The sequence below is a fragment of the Canis aureus genome, chromosome 4, assembly GCF_053574225.1.
Source record: "Canis aureus isolate CA01 chromosome 4, VMU_Caureus_v.1.0, whole genome shotgun sequence".
Lineage (NCBI taxonomy): Eukaryota > Metazoa > Chordata > Mammalia > Carnivora > Canidae > Canis > Canis aureus.
This window is the reverse complement of record NC_135614.1, coordinates 66,881,996-66,909,797: the sequence shown is the minus strand read 5'-3', so window position 1 is coordinate 66,909,797 and position 27,802 is coordinate 66,881,996. Positions and strand designations below refer to the sequence as shown.

Here is a 27,802-nt window from a genome sequence, read left to right as displayed (position 1 = left end):
TCTATTGGCGAGCATTTTTGTAGTGATCTATTTGATCTCAGAACTTACAATCTAGGTTAAGAGTACACCATATGTCATGCACTGCTGTGGTTTATTTTACCATAAGACAGCTTCAATTACTATATCCCATTGTTAAAATTTTGCAATGGATAGCCTTTTCCCAATGTATAATCTCATCATTTCCATATTCAAAACTATTATAGATGCACTGTAACCCAATCGTATTTCACAGTTTTCCCTAGCAAGTTAGTTTTTGCTTTATTCAAATTAGACAATTCAATATTCCCACACATATCCACCTCTGGGCCTTTGCACATTTCATTCCTGTCTGCCAAGAGTTTTCTCAAAATTAGGGCTCTATTCTTGGACATCTGTCTCATAGTGACTATCTCTGCCTGATTTCCCCTGGAATTCTTCAAGGCCCATTCCAAATGGGCCCCAATGATCTGACTAGATAAATGCAAATTACATTCAGTAATTCTTATCCATTCTGGGTCCTTGTCAGATTAGTGGATCCCTGGCGACCAAGCTTCTGCTCTGTGAGAGTTTAATAATGTATTTATGTCTTATGATATGTAAAGAGCAGAAATACAAGATAGCAACACACTTGAAAGAGAACTTCAGGGAGTACTCAGGGAGTACATTCAAATGAAAATTCAAACATTTCTAAAAAAATTAAGTCAATAGATCAATCAAAAAAGAAAAATGGTATAAAATGTGACTCTACTTTAGAGCTATGACAAGAAGCTGTCAGATGAGCTATACATGATAAATGTAAACTGCAAAGAATTAAGTGAAAGATTGCTAAGAACCAATTTTTACCACTTTGTACAGTCCTGAAACCATGCTTACTAACAGTAAATATATGGGAAATTTTAGCCTATAATGTAAAATACTGGTACAGAAAGTATCACTGAGTAAAAATGGATACCATATCTCCCAGTGGAAATATATTACTACAAAGGTTGGTTGAAAATTAGTGGTATAAGAGATTTTCAATTGGCAAAATTCTATTTTTCACCTTAGTTAAATTAACAGGCTCAAACGCCTACCCTTTACCTATCCCTATCTTTATAACACTACTTATTTAATATAAGAAAACTTTTTCTTAGCTGAAAATGTAAAGTATTATCATTCTGCCAGGAGCCTGATTTGTTAGCAGCTCAAGAGGCCACATGAAGATAACCCAAGGGCTACTGCACTGTTGTTTTCCTAGGAGAAAATCCTCAAAGATAGTCCCAGTCGTACGATCTCCTTGGCTTTTGAACATTTGGCAGTACTACCACTTTAACATACCAGAGTACGTTAAATTCAGCTCCTGGGAAGCAAAAGTATATGGTATAGCGGAATTGGAAATCTTTCTGACTAATTAAGGAACCATGTGGGAGTTGTGCTCATGGCATTCTCATTTGTAAAGGAAGGAAGAAAGCCTTTACGAATAAGGAAGAAAAGCAAGTGAAACATTTTACTGAATGCACATGCATTTTAGAGCTATATCTTCCCCCTAAAAATGTTCCCGATGAAAATGAAGGCATTGAGCCATTTTTAATTTAAGCATTGGGTCAATTTGATTTTCCCAGGTCAAGATCATTATAACTTCAAAGCCTCTTTGCTTTTCTGAAAACAAATAATATCATAGCCTACAAAATCAGTAAATCAAATTAGCACCTCAACTGACTAAATTTCTTGATAATAAAAATAGGTTGAAAAGCAGGATATAACTATTCTTTTCTTTTTAACTGAGTAATATAATTACCTACACATTATTGTAGTCACTATTCCATTTTTTTTCTTTTGCTCTGGTCATAGTCCTCATTTTATTTTATTTATTTTATTTTATTTTTTATTTTATTTATTTTATTTTATTTTATTTTATTTTATTTTATTTTATTTTATTTTATTTTTTAAGACTCAGAATTACAGGATGGCAGTGATAAACTCTCCCATCCATCTGTTTGAGACAATGGGTTCCAGCATGTCCTAAAGGAGAACACAATCTTGATCAACCCAGAAACTAAGAAATTACATCAACCCTGATGAGCACTTTGAGAATATACCTTTTACTTACAGAGAAATCAATCTCAAAATTCCAGAGGGGAAAACATACTTAAAATTAAGTTTTTATCTGTGTTTAAGCTAAATACATATGCACATTAGCAAGTACTTCCTATAACATGTGAGGTAATATCTTTATAATACATTTATATACAAGTAAATAAATAACAACAAATATTTTTTAAAGATATGGTCATGTACACTCAAGTGACAGCTTTCAGAAAAGTTCAAATTGTGAACTGCCACTACTACTCATATTAGAATAAAGGCTGGACTTGTAAACACTCTAAATCCTCATTGTTTCATCTGTGTACTCTTGTGTCTTCAATATCAAAATACCAAGGTCTCTATGTATAGGGCTGAATTACACGATAGCTAGACACAGTTGTTCCCAATATGGTTCTTATACCCCTCTGGACAGATAAAATATACACAATAAGAAGATTATTATAGGTTGAGATGATTTGTGAAGATGCCACAGCCCTCCAAAGGGAAGGGCATAACCAATGTGAACAGTTAAAGGGGTAAAAATATATAATGGGGATAAGATGAAAGGTGTTAACAAGACAGACTCATTTGGTTTGTCGAGAGAACAATAATTATCTGGCTGGAAATGAGGTTTGGTTGAGAGTTTTATAGGAGTTGAAGAGTTGATTTGCATCTTTCTTCCTCTACTCAAATTATTTTTGAAGGTCATATTACCAAGACAATGTCTATATTAACCATATTAACTTTATTCTAGCTGATGTGAAATCTGCTTTATTGCGAATGAGATTTGAGTGGATTGAAAACGAGAGCAGATCTTGGTGCTTAGCCTTTTGCCTCTGGTCATACCATTAGCTTATACGGATTTGGAAGATTAGACTGATTAAAAAAGAAAAGAAAAAGATTTCTATGGAATAAGAAATGTATGTGATAGTCCTGATTATAGTTCTTCATTTACAAGGAAAGGATAAGGATCTATGGATTTTTAACTAAAACCAAGAAAATATATTTGCCTGGACTAGATTTAAAACATTATGTTTTAGGTATGATTACATGAAATTATATAATTTGATATAGTTTCATATAGGATTATATACAACTCATTCTATGATTAAGAGACTAGATATGTTAAGCCATACCTTCTTATTCCACAGGGCCTTTAATGAGCATCATATAATCTCTTGTGGAGATGAAGAAAATTTTATCATTGTTCTTCTAGATAAAATTAGCTTTTAAATCTCTTATTATTAAGTTGGGGATATGACACTTTAAAAAATTTATAGAACATAATCAATATTTGAAGCCTAGAGTAGCACTGGCTCACTGTCTTATGCTCTACCATTAGACAAAGCATTGTCTATTTAAAAAAAAATAGTGCTGCACCTGTCTTGGATTTATACACTCTACTTCCTGGATCCAGAAAGCTATTCAGTGTATAAAAATATTTCAATTTGATAATTTCCTCTTATATTTAAAGTGATTCTTTGGTCATATTCAAATTTTACATTAAAAATCTTTCATGGATTTCTGCCCATGGACACTGCTGAGTGAGCATCATTAAAGTCATCCCTCCCATTGCTGTCATGTCTAAATCAGAGTCTCCCAAAGATCCTGAACAGCTGCAGAAGTTTGTCTGAGATTTGAGCTTTGAGACAACCAATGAAAGTCTGAGGAACCATTTCTAGCAATGGGGAACACTTACAGATTATGTGGAAATGAGAGACCCAAACACCAAGTGCTCTAGGGGCTTTAGGCTTATCATGTCTGCCACTGCGGCAGAGATGGATGCACCCATGAATGCAAGGCTATGCAAAGTGGATGAAAGAGTTGTGGAACCAAAGAGGGCTGTCTCAAGAGAAGATTCTCAGAGACCTGGTGCCCACTTACCTGTGAAAAAGACTTTTGTTGGTGGCATTAGAGAAGACACTGAAGAACATATTCTAAGACATTATTTTGTTTTCTTTTTTTAAGATTTTATTTATTTATTCATGAGAGACAGAGAGAGAGAGAGAGAGAGAGGCAGAGACACAGGCAGAGGGAGAAGCAGGCCCCATCCACAGAGCCTGACATGGGACTCGATTCCGGATCTCCAGGATCACGCCCTAAGCTGAAGGCAGCGCTAAACTGCTGAGCCACCTGGGCTGCCCTAAGACTTTATTTTGAACAGTATGGGAACACTGAAGTGATATGAATCATGACTGACCAAAGTAGGGGCACAATAAAAGGCTTTACTTTTGTAACGTTTGATGACCACTGCTCTGGAGGCAAGAGTGTCATTCAAAAATGCCACACTGTGTATGGCCACAACTGTGCGGTAAGGAAAGCCCTATCTAAGCAAGAGATGGCTAGTGCTTCATCCAACCAAAGAGGTTGAAGTGGTTCTGGAAACTTTGGTGGTGGTCATGGAGGTGGTTTTGGTGGGAATGACAACTTCGGTCATGGAGGAAACTTCAGGGAGCATGGTGGCTTTTCTGAGGTGGTAGTGGACATGGTGGTAGTGGGGATGCCTATAATGGATTTGGTAAAGATGGGAACAACTTTGGAGGTGGTGGAAAGTATAATGATTTTGGAGAAAATTTTTGGAGGCAGAAGCTCTGGCTCTTATGATGGCAGAGGCCAATACTCTGCCAAACCATGAAACCAAGGTGGCTAAGGTGGTTCCAGGAGCAGCAGCAGCCCCTATGACAGTGGCAGAGGTTTTCATTACTGCCTTAGCTTAGCAGGAGAGGAGAACCAGAGAAATGACAGGGGAGCTAGAGGTTACAACAGATTTGTGAACTCAGCCAAGGAGAGTGGTGGCAGGGCCTAGCTGCTACAAAGAAGACATGTTTTAAACAATATTCATGTGTGTGTGCAAAAAACTCAAGGACTGTGTTTGTGACTAAATGTGTACAACAAGTCATTTTAGTTTCTGTTCTGTGGAAAGTATAACCATCCTAACAAAAGGTTTTAATGTAGATATTTTTTTCATCCATGTTGATTGCTAAAGGTAATAGTCTGATCATGATGCTCAATAAATGTGTTTTTAAAAAAAATCTTTCATGTACATCAAGTATACCAAGGTGAGTGGGAAATTTCTTATTCTAAATTCATACTGTGTATTGTGTTAAAATTCTTGCTTATTACAGAGGAAAAACTGCACACCTAAAAGCTGCTATTACTATAATTACATGACAGGAAAAAGAATGACAAGTCTAAAAATAGTAGTAGGTTCCCAGGAGTGCCCAAGTATAAGAACTAAGTTGTGGTAGTATAAAGACACAGGATGATCAAAAACAGTTTCATCCCCTGAAGACTAGATGAACTCCAGACTTATCTAGAAAAGAGAGTAACTACCCAAGGTCAGTTAAAAAAAAAATATATATATATATATAATATTCACTTTGGGGAGTTTGTCTAGAAAGATATGTTCCAAAGTACATACCAATCAATTAAAATACATGGGAGTTTTACATGGAGGGGAAACACAAGTTAAATGTTCAGGGTGCACATGTGATCCAAGAATCAAGACTCCTGGAGGTCTCAATTCCATCAAAGCTCCACAGAGGCTAGGAGGGTAGAGGGAGAATTTTCCTGATGGGATTAGTGAGTGAATTTCTTCAGAGAGAGGGATTGTTATGCTAGGAGTCTTTTCCCCAGCCCCCTATAACTTCTAACACTTGACCTGTAGGTACAACTTCAAGAAAACCACTTAAGGATCTCTGAAATAAGATCACATAGTTGGGAGACACGGGTCTGGGGAGTGAGTCACATATGAGAGAACCCATAAATAACTTGTAGACAGGGTCTGATCCTGCCAAGGAGTTAGAGAAGGCTAGACACAGGTTCTTTATTGCTTTGGTGATGGAGACAGCTGATTAGTGAGGGATGGGTTAAGAGAAGGATGTAGGGGTGCTTCTCTGTGGACCAGACCTAAGCCATACAGTGGGGCCAGCATTCTATCTTGGGTCTTATCCAAGATTATCTCTTGGCAGACAGAGCAAGAAGCCCAGAGCAGAAAAAGGTTAGAGGTAACTACTCAATTTGCAGGACCTCATCTAGGGAAGTACAGGCGAAAGACTCAATGGGTTTTACCTGAAGAGCTTAAAGGATCTTATAAAGGAAGCATCAGCTCTAACCATCTGCCATACCCACTCAGGGATACCAGCTTAACAAATGTAGCAGATGATTAAAACTGCTTCTTCCCTTCCTTTTCACCCCTCTTTGTGTCTTTTCCCTGTTAACAAACAGAAGTTCCAAATAGGAGAGAGGTGACAGCCTATGGAATATGTTTACCTTCCTCATTTTGGCTTCTTGCCCCAAAAAGTTCTGGGGGAGGGATTTTTTTGATGTTGTTCAGAAAAGATGACCTTTGCTAAATAAACTCAAAGTGACAACTGGAAACAAAAAATATGATCTCTTTTGGTCATTTCTGAAGTTGAGATTGTTCAATATGCTGGTTATAGAAAGTATGAAGCTTGCTAATGATCCAGAGCAGAGCATCAAGAGAGGCATATTTTAAATGCCACCTGTCTCACACTATAAAGTCTCCACATCTGACAGAAGGGGAATATGTTACTCTCTGAAATGTCATAGAACACAAAACACGATGACCCATGAAATCAGCAGCATACATTGTGATTCAAGTTAGAATTTAATCTGCAATGCTACAGGGTGAACATCATTGCAATTTTTTGGTCAAGAGAGAAAAGATGATGATGATGATGATGATGATGATGATGATGATGATGATGCTCTAGCCCTGACAGATTATCATCATTGGTAAATTGTGGAGGTAGGGATCTCAAAATCAGAGGACCAACTGCTACTGCTTAGGATGACGTAACAACTTCGGGTTTGGGATACCCTGAATGAACAGATGTTCCCTAAGAAGGCAGAATTAAATGGACTCTGAGATTCCAAACATGCACAATGGGCTGGATGACTTGCAGTAGACAAGTGCAGTAGACTAGATTTGGATCAACACTTTCACTAGAGCCTAGCAGTTTGGTGAGTGATGGAGAGACAATAGAATGGTATGTTTAGGAGTGAATTCTGGGGTAGGTTAGGTGGGTTGAACACCAGTGCATTCTGAATGGCTATATAGAATGTATTGCAGCTCACATTTTTTACATCAAAAATATGTTATTAATGGGTATATGGCAGTGAGAATAGTATCAATATCAATTTTACAGTCATTCATGGCAGATGGTTCCAATACACCTACAGATAAATATTAACTACAAAAAAAACCTAGTTCCTTAAAAAGTTAAACATGAAATTATTATATGACCCAGTGATTCTGCTCCTTGGTACATAAGATCTCACATTATACTTGTACTCAAATGTTTACAGCAGCTTTATTAACAATAGCCAAAGGAGGAAACAACTCAAACATCCATCAACTGATGAATGGATAAACAAAATGGGATATATCCATACGATGGGGTATTAATGAGCCAAAAAAGAAAAGGTAATTAAGCACTGACACATGATACAATTCGGATGAACCTTGAAAATACTTTAAAGGTCATGTATTGTTCAATTGCACTAATATGAAACATCCAGAATAAGGAAACCCATATATATGTACACCTATAATCAGCTCTTTCTGATTAGATTGCTCCATATGTCAGAAAGTAACAAAAGAAAAAAAATAAAAAAGAAAGTAACAAAAGACTACTTTAGTAATATCAAGAACATGATGAATTATGGCAGGCATCATAATACATTTGCTTATAAATGTCTATGATTGCATAGTCGAATAAATTGGGTTTCCAAGTTATTCTTAGCTTATAAAGCAGGTCTAAAAACATAAAAATAGGTGAATTCACTTACTATGACATACAATGGTAATGAATATAATACTGAAACTGAAGATTTGTTTGTTTTTATGAAAAACATGTACAAATGATGCAGACTAAAGGGAGATGGGAAAAGAGCATTAAAAACAAACAAACAAACAAACAAACAAACAAATACAATGTCAACTGGAAGAGAAAAACCAGTATAATGGAAACATATACCTTGTTAGTCTTTCTTAAATCCCGATACAGTTAGCCCAAATTCCTTTGAGTATAAATTTTCAGTCAAAGTCACCATTGTATAAAGTCTCCTCTCCTTTATTTTTTTATTTTTATTTTTTTAAATTTTTATTTTTATTTATTTATGATAGTCACAGAGAGAGAGAGAGGCAGAGACACAGGCAGAGGGAGAAGCAGGCTCCATGCACTGGGAGCCCGATGTAGGATTCGATCCCGGGTCTCCAGGATCGGGCCCTGGGCCAAAGGCAGGCGCCAAACCGCTGCGCCACCCAGGGATCCCTCCTCTCCTTTACTATGTGCTTTGTTCTTTCCAATTTAATTGAAGGCTCTATTTTAAAATGTACCTAAGAAGCAATTTTTGTGGTTTATCTTTTCATTGTTTCAGTAATAAAATACCAACTTGCTCACTGCGATAGTTGGTGGCAGTGTAATTACATTCAAGGGAAATAAAGTAACTGGGTTCCTTTTCTCCTATTGTGTGATTATAGTGTTGAAAACTTCTGTAAATAAAACAACAAGTGAAACAATCTTTGGCTATTTTGTAAGGAATTATGAGTCTAGTCTGTTATCACTCACGAGGAGAGGTATTCTATAAGTATTTTAATCATTACTTTCAGAAATGCTCTTTGGCAAGGTGTACACTATATACTCCATGCCTTTCAACTAAACTTCTACATTATAAATCCTTCCTCCAGCTATGAAATATTCTTATTTGTCTGTCCCGAAAGTTAATGATGTTTGGTCAATTATATACGTACTGTCCGATTATCCAAAGTTTCGTCCCACACAAAATATTTCAGCATATGATAAAATAATCCAATGAATATATCATTTAACATATTTACTTTTCTTCTCTCTTTGAAGAAAAGTTTAGAGCAGCGATCATTTTAATTAACACACTGTGCATAAGAATGCATGACAGCAGCTGTTAATATGCATTTTTAAGACGAGAGGGTGGGGTGACTTGTCTAGATATAAGAGCAACATATGTTCAGCTAGGCATATGATTTATAATATAAATTATGATTATAATGCAGAGAAACACAGAGGGACATGTGCAATAGCTGCCTATTTCCATTTAATCACTAACATATTTTTCTAACATATACTAGAGAAGGCTTCATATTATTTTAACTGTTGAAATATGATAGAAAATGATCAATGATAATACTTTAGATCAGCATCATGCATTCTCAAACATGTAACTATACTTTCTGTGAATGTAAATTCAGATTTTAAAAAATGCTATTCAAGAAAGAAATTGAAAACAAATGAAAACTATGACAAGCATCTTGAAGAAATCTCAAATTGTCAAAATTGATAGTGTGTTCCTGCTTTATACATCTTATTTCATTGTATTTTTGATGGAGTAGTAGTTTAGTTACTTTGAACACTATTAATTTGATTTACAACCTAGATGATTGAAGATATTAGAGATAAAACAAATTACCTTCTCTTGGTACTGCCGTCTTGAGGAATCCAAAGACTGGATTAAAGCTGTGGCGTGGCCAACAAACATGGCATAGCAGGTGGCCCCAACAATCATGCTCAGCATGGTAATCCAGAGGTCAGACATGCTGACTGGGGCCTGGGCTCCATACCCGATGCACAACATGTGACTCATAGCTTTGAAGAGTGCATATGAATACTGCTTTCCCCATGAATCATTCTAGAACAGAAGAGAAAAAAGAAAACAGGCTGAGCCATCACTAAAGCAGAATAAAAAGTAAGAGTGACCTATAAACAAAAACATTATAGAATGAGTATGGAGAAACATTCTTGTTATGGGACATTTACACAGACACTCCTTCTTAATTGCTACTTAAATGACGTGATTTTTTTCAAAGCTGCCTACCACTAGGAAACAATCTACTGTTAATATTATGCATTCCTAGTCAGTTTTAGGTTTGTTGTTTTTAAAACTAAAATTTCTTTTGGGACAATGGTGTGACTGTCATATAAAAATGCTAAGAATGGGGATGCCTAGGTGGCTTAATAGTTGAGCATCTGCCTTTGTGATCCAGATGTCTCGGGACTGAGTCCCACATCAGGCTCCCCACAGGGAACCTTCTCCCTCTGCCTATATCTCTGCTTCTCTCTCTGTGTCTCTCTGAATAAATAAGTAAAATATTTTAAAAAATTCTAAGAAGGAATGTTGATGGGCTCATTCCAAAGTTTCTAGGAAATCTGGTCATTTTCTAGCAATGTATTTGCTAGCTGAGAAATGGTACAGGTTAACATGAAGCCGATGACCTAGGCATAAGATTTTTTATCAAAACTATGATGTTTAGATTTAAAAAATCCAAAGATATATTTGCATAGTCCTTAATTCTATATTTCTTAAATGAAAAATAAACATATTTTGGAAATGCAGGTGTGAATAATGGAAAGACATCCTTAAAGTCTTCTCTCAGAGTAATGTAAATTAGAATTCAAATGTCAGAAGTGATGATGGATGAATCTTGTTGGCTTTTTATAAAATAATACATACAATAAAATAAGCAAAATAATATTTTGGCAAACCCTCTGGACAAAAATTTTAAAAAGCTGACTTCTGAGATTAGTTATTGCATGCAATTTCTGAGTCCTTTCAAAAATTTATTCCAAGCTCAATTCTACAAAAATAAGTTATTCAACATATCTTATCTATCCTTTGATAAAATTTAAAGGATTTTTTTGGATCAATTTGTATCAAACCTCCTGGCCCAAGACTTATGTAATTTATAAGGCTCAGTGCAAAGTCAAAATTTGGGGCCCTTTAGTTCAAAATGTAGGAAAAAAATACTGTTAAAGATAATAATATATAAATTTTCCCCTTTAAAGTATTTTATTACTTATAGTAGTAATAGTGATGAGTAATAACACAAATTTATAAATTTCAAAAAATATTTTTGTGTCAATTATATATAATATAATGAATAGAAACACTGTATTATTGTGATATATTGATTGATCATATAATTTTTCTGGCTTAATTTTCTGCAAATTCAATTTGTTAGGTCTTTAAAATTGATACAATTAGTAATTTCATTTGCAATGATAAAATTGTAAGTGACATCATTTGTTTTGGCTAATGCAAGATCACAAATAATTTCTGATAGTTTCTGAGAAACTTTAAGAAAGATCTTTCTGTTGATGCAACCATTAATGGGGTTAAGAGTATTTCATAGATTGTGACAACACTGAGATAAATTTTTTATTTAATATATAAAGTTTAGTACATCTGGAGCTGATGGTTCTAATAGAACAGTTTTTTAATAAATACAAATTAGTTTCATGTATGAAAGTGATTTTTAATTAAACTTTTCTTTTTAAAATAACCCTAGATTAACATGCAGATTATAAGAAATAATGGAGAACCCAATGCACCCTTCATCCCAAATGGTAACATCCAGGAAAGTGTGTACAATGTTACAACCAGGAAATTGACATAGGTACAGTCCACTGATCCCATTCATATTTTACCAACATACCAGTACTCATTTGTGTGTGTACTTAGTTTTATACAATTTTATCACAAGTTTATGTGTTCATCACCACAGTCAAGATACAGAATAATTCCATCACAACAAAGATCTCTACACTGTCTGTATACTGAATTTCATGTTGAATGTAAATGTATGCATTGACATTTTAGTATTTCCTCTGACATTTCCTGTAACTTGCTGAGGTTGTGCAAGAAGCCAGAAGTAGTTTCATAATTTGCACATATATATTTTATTCCGTTATTTTCAATTACAAGGGAAATTTAATTAAAAATTGTCCTCTCTGTTAATAATTGTCTCATTTAAAGTTTCACGAAAATAGTGTTATTTTCCATCAAATGTGATGATCTTTCAATTTAATCTGTATTTCTAGGCTGGTGGAAATTTGCTTTGTAATGTTGCAGGAGTTTCCAAAACTGAACGTTGTAAACTGTGAAAAATTCTAACACCCTGACATGCCTTATTGCAATATTTACGTAAACTCTCTATTTTGTAATAATTTATTGACAAAGTTTGCCATCTGAGTGCTGCAAGTGTTATCTTGGAATTTAGGGAGAAGATTTAATATCTGTGTAGATACTGCAGGGACAGGAACGCTGGGACTGATAGTCTGCTGTTTTTTCACCAAGATTCCTGTCTCGGCTGGCATGGGGGAGTCACTCCTACCTCCCACAGTCGTGCTGTTACGGTTGCTGCTTCGGGAATTGCTGTTGCCACTGGTATTCTGGCTCAGCCACGTTGGGGACACAGCATTTCAGATTGCTGGGGCATGCATATGCATGCCCTGCTGTCAGGTCAGGTGCTTGCCTTCTGCGTTGTCTACTGTGCCTGCAGGCCTGAACCTGTGGATGCAGAGCTGCCACCCTGCAGCACTGTTGCTCATGTTCGTGCTGCACTGTCTCAGTGGACCTCCCTTACAAAACATAAGTTCACAGATAAAACTATTAAGAATATCAAGATAGCAGCAGCTGAGCTTCATAACAAGCACAGGGGCCTTCTGGAAGTGGGTGCCTATGCAACTATAAGGTAATATCTCATGCCCACAAGGCCATTCCTTGCCTTTGTCAAATTAATTCTTAAATTCTCAGAAAGTATTATTTAAAAATACAGTGAATATACATAGATCTTTTTTTTCATGTTTTAAAAGGCTTTTCCAAAAATAAAATTTATAGATTTTAAAAATAGGACATGATAAAGTTTAAAAGCCCAACTTCATAAACTTTGGAACTGCATGTGGCTGTGGGCAAAAATTAACCAGCCCCATCTGGTTGCAAGAGTTAATTTTCTTAAACTGAAATTCATTGTTACTTATAAAATGAGGTCATGTTGTCCTATTTATCTATCCATCCATCTACTCATACATGTATGCATGTAAATGTATATGTATGTGTATTTGTATATATACACACACAAGTGTAAAAATGAGATTCAATTTTAAGAAAATTATTTGTATAGTATATTATACTATGCAGATATTATAATGGACCCATATACAAGTTTTCATCTTTTCATACACGAAAATATGTAACTATTTCCATGAATTAACCTAAGGTTTCTCAAATTGTAGATATTCCAGGGACAAGAAATGGAGTATTCAATGAACAAAGGAATATTTCCCATAAAAAGCTTGAATGTACATGTTATTTAAAATGAAGTATTAAAATTGCTGAAATTCAACTCAGTAATATACTGACATACTAAAAATGAATTCATTACAAACCACATTGCAAAATAAGCAAAGGCTTTAATTCCTAAGATCTATTCAAAGAATGAATAAAAAGAAAATAAGCTTGGTTTGTTTCTGACTGGCTTTAAATCTCTTCTGGGCTCCTTCAGGACTCCAATTCCCCTCTCATGGTGACTTCCATCGGTACATGATGATCTTCTCATGGGCCTGGCATCTACCCATAGATTAGGGTTGGAGCTATGTCTCATCGATCACATTAGACTCTAAATTGCATGATTCAGTGGAGACACTAAATATTTTTAGGTGAAAACACTTGTTGAAAAAAAAAAAAGGATGAATAAATATATTTTGACTGTGCTGTTAAATCTAATGCAAGATTATCTTCCTTATATGGGGGCACAGTCATGTTGTTAAGGCAACTTGATGGACTTAGATATAATGGGAATAATTCAAAAGTCTAATGGCATGCCCATTAGAGACTGCACTTTAATTCTGTTTGCGTTGTTTATTCTTTGTTTTTGAGGGGAAGCAGTATGTGGAGCTGGAGAAGAAAGTTTCAATTTACCAAAGGAAGGCAGTTAGATAATAGCCAAACTATTTTATATAAGAATGTGTGTTGATGTCCATTTTCATTTATCTCTTTAGGCACACACAAAACACACACAAACACACCGACATGGATCTTGGCCTTTCTCTCTACAAATATGGATCATATCATATACACTTCTCTGCATAAAGCTTTTATCACAGGAAAATTCCTCCAAATAATCTAGTGTTCAGATAATATGTAATATGTAATAAACCATTATTCATTATGCTATAGTTAATTCTCCCATTTCTTCTAGTGTTTTCCAGTTTTTGCCACTACAGACTATTCTGTAATAAACAACTTTGTACATATGACCTTTATCTCTATTAAATATATTCTCAGGAGTGTGTTTGTTGGGTCAAAGAGTAAAGTTTTCAATTTGTGCCAGACTGTTTCAGAGGCTGTAACTTCTCCAAAAATAAATAAAAATACACTTCATCACCTATGCTATTGAGATAAAATAACCACTGTTACTTTCATTTATATTTCTCTGACCACGAAATTTGAGAAGATTGTTATATACTTATTAACTAATTAGACTTTCTCATTTCTGATGAGATTCTTATTTTTTTCTTATTAACTTGTAATACATATATGAAGACTGGATATCAATTCTTTAACTATTTGCTTTATTTTTTAACTATTTGCTTTAAATATCTATTTCTAATTTACCCTCTACTTATTGATTTTTTAATGATATAATTTGCCATGTTTTAATTATTTTTTAAAGATTTATTTATTTATTTGAGAGAGAGAGAGAGAGCATGTGAGTGGTGGGAGAGGGAGAGAGAGAATTCTCGAGAATCACTTCCAAGCACAGAACCCATTGTGGGGTGATCCCAGGACCCTGAGATTATGACCTAAGTAGAAACCAAGAGTCAGACACTCAACCAACTGAGCCACCCAGGTGCTCCAATATTCTGATTATTCTATGTAAGAAGACAAATCTGCAATTTTTCTGTGAGCTGCTGAATTTCTGTATTGGTTAAAAAGATCTCTCTAAATCTGAAAGTATTCATATGTAAATATTTTGGAGGTTATGTTATTTTTTTTAGGTTATGTTATTTTTATATTAACATATTTACTTATTTTACCCGTGATTTTTTTTTTTTGTATGTGGAACAAAGTTCATATTTTCATTCATTCTGAAAGAGCTGTTTCTTGAGCCTGTATACAACTTCTAACAAACTATCTGGTCCCCAGTGACATAAAAATGCCTCCTTTGTTATATATTGTCTACAGACAGTGCTTGGTGCTTGTTTCTCAGCTCAATATTTTGTTCCATGAATCCATTTGACTATTTTTCTATGCTGTTATTGTATGATCTCAAATTACAGTGACTTTATAATCTATTTTAATGTGCATGTAAAGCAAAGACCTTTCTCAATTTCAATGAAGATTTTGACTGACTTACTATGTGAAAAAAATTGAGCAAGACTATATTTTAAAGTGAAAATGTGGATACATGATGCTGGATAGAGGATAGGCATGGTATCTGGGGGGAACCTATGGGTGAGAACAGTCACCAAACAGATTATTCCTGTCTGCCTATCTATCTGAAGAGTTTCTCATAGATCAACCAATCTAAATTATAGAGAAGATACAAAACTTAATAAGGAATGCACTAGGAAACACAGTGATGGCCAGCACTGTAGGGGTCAGAACATTCTTCAATATAGTATGGGAGGCCACAAAATTTTTCAGCAGGAAATGATAAAATCTAACCTGTGCTTTAAGATTGATGGGAAGAATTGTCGAGCAGTGATTCTCAACTGAGGATGATTCTGTCACTGAGGGACCATTACTGAACTTTTGTTTTTTATAACTGGAGGAAGTGCTACTTTTTAAAAAGATTTATTTATTATTTGAGAAAGAGAGACAGAGAGCACATATGCATGAGCAGGGGGAGGGGTAAAGGGAGACAGAAAGAATCTCAAGCAGACTCTCCACTGAGCATGGAGCTGACTCCGGGCTCCATCTCATGACCCTGAGACCATGACATGAGCTGAAACTGAGTCCAAAACTTAACTGACTGAGCCACTCAGGTGCCCTCGGAGTAAGTGCTATTATCTTCTACTGGATAGAGGCTAGTGAAGCTGCTAAATGCCTGCCAATTCACAGAGAAGCTCCAGCAAAGAATTATCTGGCCCAAATTGCCACCTTTGGTGAGGTTGAGAAATCCTGGCATGGAGGATGGATTTAACAATGGCTAGATAAGGAAGTCAGTTTAAAAGCTATCATAAGGGGTGCCTGGGTGGCTCAGTTGGTTAAGCATCTGCCTTTGGCTCAGATCATAACCCCAGGGTCCTGGGATTAAGCCCTGCCATTGGGCTCCCTGCTCAACACGGAGACTGCTTCTCCCTCTCTTCCTGCTTGTGCTCTCTCTCACTATTTCTGCCTCTCTCAAATAAATAAAAGCTTAAAATAACTAAATAAAAGCTATTATAAGTTTAAGGGAGGTTAAATGAAAACTGAACTAGCATAAAGCTGTAAAGTATAAAATAAGAACAAAAATAAATAATTTTGAGAAGGTCTATAGAATGTAGCATATTAGATTCTTACAAAATGGTAAAAGAAAAACAAAAATAGAATAATTCATAATTCAGGAGGTTATGGAAAATTTAGAAAAATTCATGCAATTTAGGCTCTTCTTTACGGAGGAGACTGATTAGGTGTAGGCATCTTTTCTGTTCTTCTACAAGACCAGAATCGTTCTCTTTAGATACTGAAGTGTGTATACACCCAGACCTCATGGGAGAATGTCAGTATTTAGGCAGGAGCCATGTGATTTGGAGGCTGCTGCTGAGAGAATCCCAAATGGAGTAATATTACTTTATACTGTTACCTCCCTCCTCTTTTTCTCCTCCTATCCTCCCCACCAGCCCCACCCACTGCTACAATCCCAACTATAAAAGCTTAAGCCAGAAAGATAGATTGATTGCAGAGATAAAATACAAAATACACAGATAAGTAAAAACATAGTGTGTCAAACAAATGCTTAGAAAATAAGTTAAAATCGGAATACAAAATATTTTTCAAGTTATCCTTGGAAAACAGTATGATGATAACAACATGCATGGCTCTAAAGTGTTCAAAGTACCAATTATTACATTAAATTAGTCAGTCTTACCATCATATCATTCTTCTCAACACTTGATAAATGATAACACTGAGGCAGAGAACATAGTGACTTGCCCAAGGTTACAAAGTTTAAAAAGTTGAAGATTCATTGTTTCAAACCCAATCTGGTTCTATAGACCATACTATTAGCTACTACATGACACTGCTCTTGATTTTATAAACCTATTATATTTATAATTTCAGGCAAAATATTAAGGCTGAAAGACTAACTGATCAGTCCAACTCTCACATGCAATCCTTATTTGATGTAGAAAATTAACAACAGGCAAAAGAGGAGATGTAAAGAAAGAAAAACTGAGTCTGATAGGGTTTGGTGAAGGTCCAGGAATATTTTCATTCCCAGTACATCTTTTTTTTTTTTTTTTAATGTAGCTGTTCTCCTTTCATCTTTTTTTCAAAAACAACTCTACTGAAGTTTAGTCTACATCAATAATAATAACAACATGAATGGAGACCATAAACTCCAAGTGCTTTACCATATAATCCAAATATTACCAACTTACATGTAACTTGAATCCTATTGAAAGTAAACAAGTTACCTGTTAACTCTGATTTAATCAGGGTTTCTCTTGTTTTCATTTTAGTCAATGATTTATCAACAAATTGTTCCTTATAGATTAATTTTTTATTATTCAAGAGTGTTCATTCATTTAATTCATCACTGAGGCAACACTGAAATTAATTATTGTTTGAGGAAAACATATTGAGCCCAATTAGTGGGAATATATATAAGTAAATTTAATTATTCCATCTGGGAAATTTCATACAAAAAATATTTTAGGTTTATATTCCCAGCTTAACTTATTTTCTAAGCATTTGTTTGACACACTGTTTATGTTGTTACTTAATTTGGATCAGGGTTAAGGGCTATGGCAAAGAAAGAAAAGAAATGTTTATTCTAGAATGTCCTAGACCTCCTAACAGGACATTCAAACTCAAACTAAGCCACAGGAACAAAAGTTTCTCTGGTCCATCATCTTTCATATGAACTAAAATTTTGATAATTTAGATGGCCAAAACACGCCATTATTGAATAGCTGAATGAATCTTCTTTATCATTTCAAATCAAATGCAAGTATGAATATGTTAAGTAGGCAATATCTTAACAAACTTGGCAATATCAAACTTGACTCAAATACATACATCAATAGCTAAAATATCAAATTCTGATCAGTTACAGTTTACTTCTTCAATCACTGAATAAACTTATCACATCAGTTACAGCAATGCCAATCAGATAGAAAGATACATTAAGAAGTTCTCAAGCTAAGAAATATAGCTGAGCATAATCTTCCTGAAGTCACAAGAAGTGTAGCATTATAGGTCACCAATTCAAAAGTGTATGATCACTTGAACATGCCATGATTTTACTTTATCCGTGTATAAGAGAATGGAGTCAGGGTAATGAACTGTTGTTCTCCATCAATTTCACAGTTCTGGGGGTATGGTAATAATGGATAGGTATTGGGAGTGGTCTTTATACTGATTAGTGATTGAAACAGAATTACAATTGTTTCTAAGTATCATTTGAACATTTTTATTCTTTGAAGTATGTCCCCTAGAATTATTGGATTTGTATATTAAAACAGAGACATTTAAGAAACATCTTTGAGGAGGTCTTTTAGTCGAGTTAAACATTATTTGTGAGTTTTTGCTACAGATCATAGTAAGTGATAATACCAGTAGGAAGACACAGTGCATGCAACTCCTAAGGATACTCAGGGAAAGGACTGACAGTTATGTTGCATATAAGGTCAAAATGCAGATAGCAAGAAAGACTATTTCTTTTCTTTTTTTTTTTTAAAGAATTTACTTATTTATTTATTCATAGAGACATACACAGAGAGAGAGGCAGAGACACAGGCAGAGGAAGAAGCAGGCTCCATGCAGGGAGCCCGACGTGGGACTCGATCCTGGGTCTCCAGGATCACACCCCGGGCTGTAGGCAGCACCAAACTGCTGTGCCACTGGGGCTGCCCAAAAGACAATTTCTTAAAAAAAAAAAAAATATATATATATATATATATATATATATATTATATATATATATTATATATAATATATATAGTAGCCTTTTCCCCGAGTATAGGTATGCTTTGAAAGTTAACATTAATGCCCCTGCAGGCAAGAAGAAAAAGAACCTACCAACATTGTGTTTTGATTTCATAACTTGTCAATCTAATTCCATAACATTAGCGCTTTATTTTTAAAATGTACTACTAAGTAATGAATTATTTCCCTCTGATTCACATGATAGAAGCTCTTGAATTCTTGAAATACGTATTTGTATTCTTGATAGCATTATCTACCAAAAATTTAAATGTCATGATTTCTAGAAATAACACTTTAAAAAATATATACAATTACATATATTTTTCAATTGGAAAAATGTATTTGTTTTTCTTATCTGTACTGTTTTGATCTGCTTACAAACATTTGTACCTCTGATATCAATCCTTTTGCTTTAAAGAAGAGTTGAAATAGTTTTAAGCAACAAAATATAAAATTACTGCATAACAAGATTACTGTTGCCTTTATAAAAGGAATGATGTTTGATCATTTTAAGTTCTAGACTTGTTCCCTAGTCAATTAATCCCTCAAATTCTAAGTGTATGTTTTCTTACATCAATAATGATAAAATACAAAATCTGCATTAAGTAGATTTATAAATTAAAATTTAATGATGCTTGAGATCATGGATATTTTTTCTCATATTTCTTTTAACATTGGTTGCATTATTGTAAAATAAAAATTAAACATGGGGTACCTGAGTGTCTTAGTCAGTTGAGCATCTGACTCTTGATTTTGGCTTGAATCATGATCTCAGGGTCCTGAGATTGAGCCCCAAGTGGGGCTCTGCACAGCTTAAGGTTGTCCCCACTCCATCCCCACCTCTGTCACCTTCTTGCCCTCCTCCTCACTCTCATACTCTCTTTAAAAAAATAATTAATTAAATTAAATTAAAATTAAACATATCAATAAATTATTTCTTAATTTGGTGGGTCTATTTTTTTTTAATTTTTATTTATTTATGATAGTCACAGAGAGAGAGAGAGAGAGACAGACACATAGGCAGAAGGAGAAGCAGGCTCCATGCACCAGGAGCCCAATGTGGGATTCGATCCCGGGTCTACCAGGATCACGCCCTGGGCCAAAGGCAGGCGCCAAACTGCTGCGCCACCCAGGGATCCCTCTATTTTTTATACTAAGAGTTGATTACCACTTCTTAGAGGAAGGCTCTAAATCAGATATTTCAAGTTTTAAATGTGATTTTTCTATAATTAGTGCTTTGAGCAAAATACTTTCATTGTTGTACAAGTAAATATAAGCAAATATATTTTACATATTTTTGCAATATAAATATCAGTAAATATATTTTTATATATGCATAAATATAAAGGAACACTGGAGGAGATTAGCATACACTGAGTACTTTATTCCTTGCAAGGTACTGTTATATCAACTCATTGTTCCTCATAAAATTCTTGAAACCTGATACTGTTCTTACAGGTAAGAAATGTAAAGCTTAGAAAAATTAAGAAACTTGCTCAAAGTCACACATTTGTCAGTGCCAAAGCTGAAATTCAATCACAGGTCTGTCTGAACTGCAGTATAAACCATCTCCATTCTGAAGATCATAGCAACATATTTCATTTATATCAGTAAAATTCATAATTCTAATGCAGAATTTTCAAGCATTTTAAGAACATAACCATAGCACATAAATTCTCTAAAATATATGCTTTCATCTCAACTAGCAAAAGGGAACCTCTACTACATCTTAAGGGAATTTAGAGGAAAAAATTATGTCAGGTTTTCATCAGAGAAAACCTCTGAGGGAAAATCCCCTCGAGAGTTTGAGGTCAATAAAGATGGTTGGGTCATATAGTCGTGCTTCACTTTAATGTTTTCCTACTGGCCAAGAATGCTCAAAGGGTCCTCTTCCTTTACTCCTATCCCCAAAGCCCTGGATGGAGTCAACTATCCTGGTATCTAAATAGGAAGAGTCTTCTGGAAGGAAGTCCTTGCCTGAGGCTTAATTTTTCAAAGCATGGAAGATGCACCTGAGGCAGAGAGGCAGGTTCAGTCTGAACCACTAAAAAGAGACTGTTTCACTAACACCTGGCCAAAGTGAAATAAGTAGTGATATAATATTGCCTAAGTGCTATTATTTAATATGCACTTTAAATTAATCGTATGGGTTTTAGCAAAGCAACTCTGCACCTATGGTTTTCACATTAGCAGATCATCTCTTTTGATGCTATTCTCAAGTTGTTTAACTCTGCTAATTAGAGGTTTTAGCATATTGGTCGTGTTAAAAACTGCTAAAATTAGAGTGAAATTGAAGTAAAACAAAGAACCTCAGTCCTTTTTTGCTAGGCTCAAACTTCTGCTCTTAATAAGGAAAGCAGAAACCTAGGACATAAAAGAGGCAGGACTTAGGAAGTTTTTCAGGGATCCCTGGGTGGCGCAGCGGTTTAGCGCCTGCCTTTGGCCCGGGGCGCGATCCTGGAGACCCGGGATCGAATCCTACGTCGGGCTACTGGTGCATGGAGCCTGCTTCTCCCTCTGTCTGTGTCTCTGCCCCTCTCTCTCTGTGACTATCATAAATAAGTAGAAAAAGAGAAGAAGTTTTTCACCTTGGGTGGTTATTGTTAATAATTAGGACAGAAGAGGCACCTGAGTGGCCCATTTGGTTAAGCTTCTGACTTAGTTTTGGTTTAGATTGTGATCTCAGAGTGCTGTTGAGTGAGGGACAGGCAGGGCTAGGTAAGGAGAGATGGGAGGCTATGTGATCAGGCTTGCAGAGATTCCAAAAATGCCAGGGTGTAGGTAAACCAGAGATAAGGGAACAAGCCAGACCACCCTGCCCTAGGTGTGGGCAGGGATGGTGTCCTTTTTATGACAGTTATCTGTGACCAACAAAGAATACCCAGACCCCAAAGAAGCCATTAAAAATGTTATCACTAGTCCTTACTTAAACCAAGTAGCACAAGAATCTCAAGGCCACAAGTTTCCCAGTTAGTTCTCAATAAAAGACTACCAATAAAAGCTCTAAATGGCAACCCAACCCTGTTGGGAACCCTCTCACTCCTGAGACCTTTCTCTGTATCTTTACTTAACAAACTATTGCTTTACTCACTCTCCTTTGTCTGTGAGATTCATTCTTTGACTCCATGAGACAAGAACCAAGCTCTCCTGTATCAGTGCAATCCAGCCCCATGTCAGGCTCTGTGCTCAGTGCAGAGTCTGCTTGAGACTCTTTGTTCCTCTGCCCCTCCCTTCCTGCTCCCCCTTCTAAAATAAGTAAATAAATCTTTTAAGAAATAATTAGAACATAAATTATTACATACAGAATTTTTGTTTATAGAAATGTTACCATATGAAAAATAAGGCATTAGATTTTTCCTTCTAAATAATCTGCATATATGTCAATTGCATGATAGTGTAATGTATAAAGAAGCTCTACTTTTTTTAAAAGATTTTATTTATTCAGGAGAAACATAGAGAGAAAGGCAGAGATATAGGCATAGGGGGAAGCAGGCTCCATGTGGGGAGCCTGATGCAGGACTCGATCCCAGGACCCTGCCAGGACCTGGGGATCATGACCTAAGCCAAAGGCAGATGCTCAATCACTCAGCCACCAAGCGCTGCGAGAATCTGTACTTTTTATGAAGATTAAATGAGAGGCATTATATAAAAGGCTGATACATAATATGGTGTTTAGGTGTTTTCCATCTAGCCTAGTTCTCTAAATGAAGGTCTAAATTTATTAATAGTGTGTGGACATGTGTGTGTTTTCATTTAACAATTTGTTTGTAGCACTTTCTACTGCAGGATACAGCTCTAATCTCTTTATAGACATATACATCGTGAAGAATTTTATTAAAATCTGATGTTCTGAGAGCAGCATAACTACAGAGAATTTTAAACTATATAGAAAAGAAATGTGTAAGTTTACAAGAAACTTACTTGGTAATTGGTTATTGATGCTGAGGTTAAAACTAGCTTTTCCACTATTCCAAAAGTAAGCTCTCACCTTTAACAGATTCTGAAATCTTAGCCCAGTAAGGGTAGAATTTTCCCTTAACATTTAACACATACATGTAGCAGTATGATGGTATGATAAATAGATTTCTCTGTTTTTTTCTTATTCTACCTGGATTTTTTACTGGGCCAGGCTTGACCACCAGAGATAAGAGGAGCTAGTGAAATAAAATGAAAGACTTGACCCATTAAACATTTTTTTTCCTATGGCAGATGGACTTATTTCCATAGATTCATAAAAAGTTGGAAGTGTATGGGATCTGAGTGAAACTCTATCATTTTGATGGGCAGTTTCAGAATACCCCTAATTTTAAGATTAAAATAACCAACTAACTAAATACATACAAAATAAGTGTATTCGGACTATCCAACTCTATTTTAATCTAACACACAAGAAACAATACATTTCAAAGGTATAGAAAATATTGTTAATTGCTCATGAGCTCATTTAGTTGCCTAAGAATTGAAAAACAAAAAAGCCCTCATTTCTCTAAATGCTTGCAATATTGCTTCCATTAGCTTTTGTGTAGTCACGGTAATAATGGAAACACCACCACCAACAAAAAAATTGAGTATGGTTTATACAGATCTCTTACAATAACAATCTAATTTGACCTGGTGATTATCACAGCAACCTTATGGAAACTAGAACAGCCTTTATTATCTTCATTTTATTGAGGAGGATGAAGTTTAGAGCTTCATTAACTTGCCTGTGGCCTCATGATAAGAATTAGTATCTCTCCATTGAATATCTGACCTGCCCATTGCAGATATAGTACATTTTAAGCTGTAATTGCTTAACAATTGATACCCTGTACTCTGCTCATGTATGGGTATCTAAGAGGGAAGAAAATCAACCATGGTTTGGGTTAAACCATCTCCGTCTTAAAGGTGATAGTACAAATCAAATTATTAATACATTCTATCTGAGTAAAATGATGAGGGTAGCAACTATGATCTGAATTGCCCAACATTGCCATAAAGTTACCTATTTGAGAAAAATGCTGCTTATTAGGTCAGTGGCTAATTAAATTGTATAGAAAACTATTTCCCTATGCTAAAGTTATTTCAATCACAAGTTTAAAAGATAAACTATCTCAGTTAAAATTATGTTAATTTAGAAAGATTCTTTCTTTTCTTAAGCCAAAGAAATGTATACTTTCATTATTCTGGAACCTAAAATTTTGATATCCAAGTCAGCAGGACTTTGATTCTTCCAACTTCCAGTGGAGGCTGTAATTATAGGCACTTCTGGGCTTGCAGCGACATCACTCCAATCTCTGCCTCTGTTGTCATACTATGTTTTTCTCTTCTTGTAAGGACAATAGTCATGCTGGAACAGGGCCCACTCCGATGACTTCACATTAATTTGATTATACCTGCAGAAGTCTTATTTATAAATAAGGTCAGATGCTTGGGTGTTAAAACTGCAACACATCTTTTTTGGGGGGCGGGGGCACAATTCAACCCATGAAAGTAACTGCTCCAAATTGGAAGAGTGAGTTTGAGTGTGGGAAGCATAAGTTTATGTGACAATAGCAGAATACAGAACCTGCCACTTCAACCATAGTCTGATTTGTGTGTATTTGTAGCAGTCACAGCTTTGAATTCTCAAGTGAAAACAAAAGAGAAAGAAAAAAGAGATGCTTTTAAAATTCATCTTATTTACAGCCAAGGAGTAGCAACACAAATCAGCAACAGTACATGTTACTTAGTTCTAAAGGCATGACCTTAAATTGCAGATAAACAAGTAAAGCCTTAAATTATAAGTAACACTCCAACTTGATATATTGATTATGCAACCTAACAGGATAAGCCTAGGAAATCCTCCTCTGTGTAAGGCTGTGTAGAAAACAGAAAGATTGAGCACTTACAGTTATTTTTAGCGGCCTAACTCCAACTTAAAGCTCTTACCCTATGATGTGTGCTCAGTGCATTCTTAGTGTGGAAGGCTTCTGTGTCACTTACTGCTCTCAGAGACTTTCCTGCTTTGGCTTCTTAAGTCCATTTAAACCTTCTACAAATGCAGGTTTTATAAGGTCTGGACTGTCTGATCTCATGTACAACTTCACAGAAAATTGAAACACCAAATAGAACTTAAGAGAGGCAAAAACCAACTTCTTGATCAATAGAATCAAACCAAAGATACTATATGCTAGTATTTAGAAAAGTTAAATCCCTCAGTTGTCTCTGATAAATCAATTCTCCATTCACATTATGTGTGTATGTATGTGTGAGTGTGTGTGTGTGTGTGTGTGTGAAATGAGAGAAAGAGAGAGAACAGGAATTGATTGATCTTCAAGGCTTAGACTATCTCGTTTTAGCCCTCTCTCTGTATTCAGATATAGATTGACTTAAGCAATAAGCAAACAAACTATAAAACAGAAAAAAAAAATTTGAGGAACGCCCGGGTGGCTCAGTGGCTCTCCTTTTGGCTCATGGCATAATCCTGGGGTCCCGGGATTGAGTCCCACATCGGGCTCCCTAAAGGGAGCCTGCTTCTCCCTCTGTCTGTGTCTCTGCCTCTCTCCTTTGTCTCTCATGAATAAATAAATAAATCTTTAAAAAAAAAGAAAAAGAAAAAAATTAAAACAATCTTTTGGTTTTTCTCTCTTTTCTTCACTTTTTCTAGCTTTTGATTCTACCAGCTTATAAGAAGACTAGAAAAATGGTGATTCAGACATAATTCCCATTTCTGATGCACTTGTTTCAATTCTTTAAAATCAGAATAAAAATATATGGACAATTGTCCCATGTTTAACCATGATATTACTATCCAAAAACATATTCTAGCTATTTTCCTACGGCTTGGAGAGGAAAACCAGGGTTAGTTTACTTTTAGAAAGTAATTTTTAGTCTGCTTATACATGATAAAAAACTATGACAATAAAAAGGTAAATGCTAGCAAAACTGAAGTATCCCTAAATACTTCAGTAGAATTCTTATTTCCGGTTATAACATTACCTAATGCTAACACCTCCGTTAGTTCTGACCACTTTGGTTGTGACGCATAATAATCAGTGTTTCTTGAGAAGAGCATATTGCTTAGTGCAATTCCTGTAGGGGACTGACCTATAATATCTCAATTAGGAAAATGCTAAATTTTCCAAAAACTTATAGGTTATAAAGAACATATCCAGACACATCATATATGTGTCTTCCTTAACTTCTGATGTGGAAGAAAACAACTGTGGCTTACTGGCAACGCAAGAGAATGTCTTAAGGATTAACAGCGTACGTTTCTTGGTCAGGAGGGACTGCTCAGAAAGAAGAGGTAAACATTCAAAGCTTAATGATTTCTCTTGTGCATCACTTCCATGACTCATGGCAGATTTTCCCCAGCTAGTTCTAAAATGATTAATCTGCTCCAATGAGTCAACAGTCTCTCATCTTCACATTTCCTTAGGCACTAGTGACAAAGGTTAACTAAATTGTATTCGTGTGGGGGTGTATGTGTATTTCTACTCCAGGCTTACCTAGAAAAGGTATAGACTAGTAGGCTCCCTAGGGTACAATGTGTGTGCCATCCCTGGTAGCACTGTGATACTAGGTTCCCCGGACAGCGGAGATGGAAGCAGCAGTAAGCCTCAGTGAGATAACTGTTCACATTGTAGATGAGGTTTGGGATAAGAATACCTTATTTTCCAATCAGAATCGAGACAAAGAATGGCATACTCAAAATCTCCCCATACCATCTTCTAAGATGCTAGAAACTACCTTGAGTCTTTCTGTTTTAGTTGATGAAGTCAATGTTACAATTTCTGGAAGGTTATAATTTAAACGCCTGCACATTACTACTAAGTCATTATTCAAATATCCTCTTTCCCTGGCTGGCCCCACTATGGTTCAGGATTGACTCCTAAAACCCCAGAATTGCATGAGCATAGGCTAGCATGGGGTGAACAGAGAATGAAGAGCATCCCAGGATAAATTCTTTAGGGAAGGACAAGGCTTGAATGCCATGAAATTAAAGGCAAATATTAGAGACAGGGTCTTCCAAATGAAAGAAGATAGGATGGGAGTAAATATGTACGTAAGATGGGATATGTACAGATTACCATTGTTTTGATATATCCATGCTTTCCTTTGTCTATCATTGGAAGTATATTATGTGGTTAAAATGGAATCATTCAAATATTCTTTTTATTCACTATTCTGTTATAGTGAGGTGGCATGCTTGATTAGTGGGGAGTCACCCTAGAAGGTTGGCAAAAAATGAAAAATCAGATACATAGGTTTTCATATGAGGAATAGAAAGGGCCACAGAACTTAGAATAGAAAATGAATAACACACAGGAGAGTAGATCCTAGAGCATTTACTATTTATGATGAAGGTGGAATCCAAGCAAGTGGGTAGGGATACATTATAGTAAGTCAGGAAGAAAAAACAAGGAAGGAAGAAAAAAAAGAAAATCTTTTCCTTTTTAGGTATTTCTACAAATTTACTTGAAATTAACACTATTGAAGTAAAGGGCAGCTTTATTAGAAAAGATAAAATATATTGACATTCTTTGTAAGCCAGCAGGTGCCATTAAAACATAAATGACAGTATCACTGTTATTATTAGTACTATATATTGATAATGGCATGGTTGCCTGAGAATACTAATTATACATGCAATTTGAAGATACTCATATTTGATTCTTGTTATGTATTTTCTCCACAATTTGTAAGCTACACCAAGCAAATTTCATAGGTAAAAGGGGTGAGCATTTTAACAAAGTTTAGGTAGGGAAAGTTTAGAGATGGAAAAAAAAAAAAAAGAAGAAGAATGTTTAGCATTTAGAAT

The 27,802-nt window shown here is 35.4% G+C and overlaps 1 protein-coding gene across 1 annotated transcript in view; it reads right to left on the bottom strand.

Moving 5' to 3' along the window:
* Positions 1-27,802, bottom strand: part of HCN1 (hyperpolarization activated cyclic nucleotide gated potassium channel 1) — a 386,229-nt gene that overhangs the window by 99,365 nt on the left and 259,062 nt on the right. Inside the window, exon 4 of the mRNA XM_077896021.1 lies at positions 9,514-9,732. Coding sequence (XP_077752147.1) covers positions 9,514-9,732 — 219 coding nt within the window. The remainder of the gene's footprint in view (positions 1-9,513; positions 9,733-27,802) is intronic.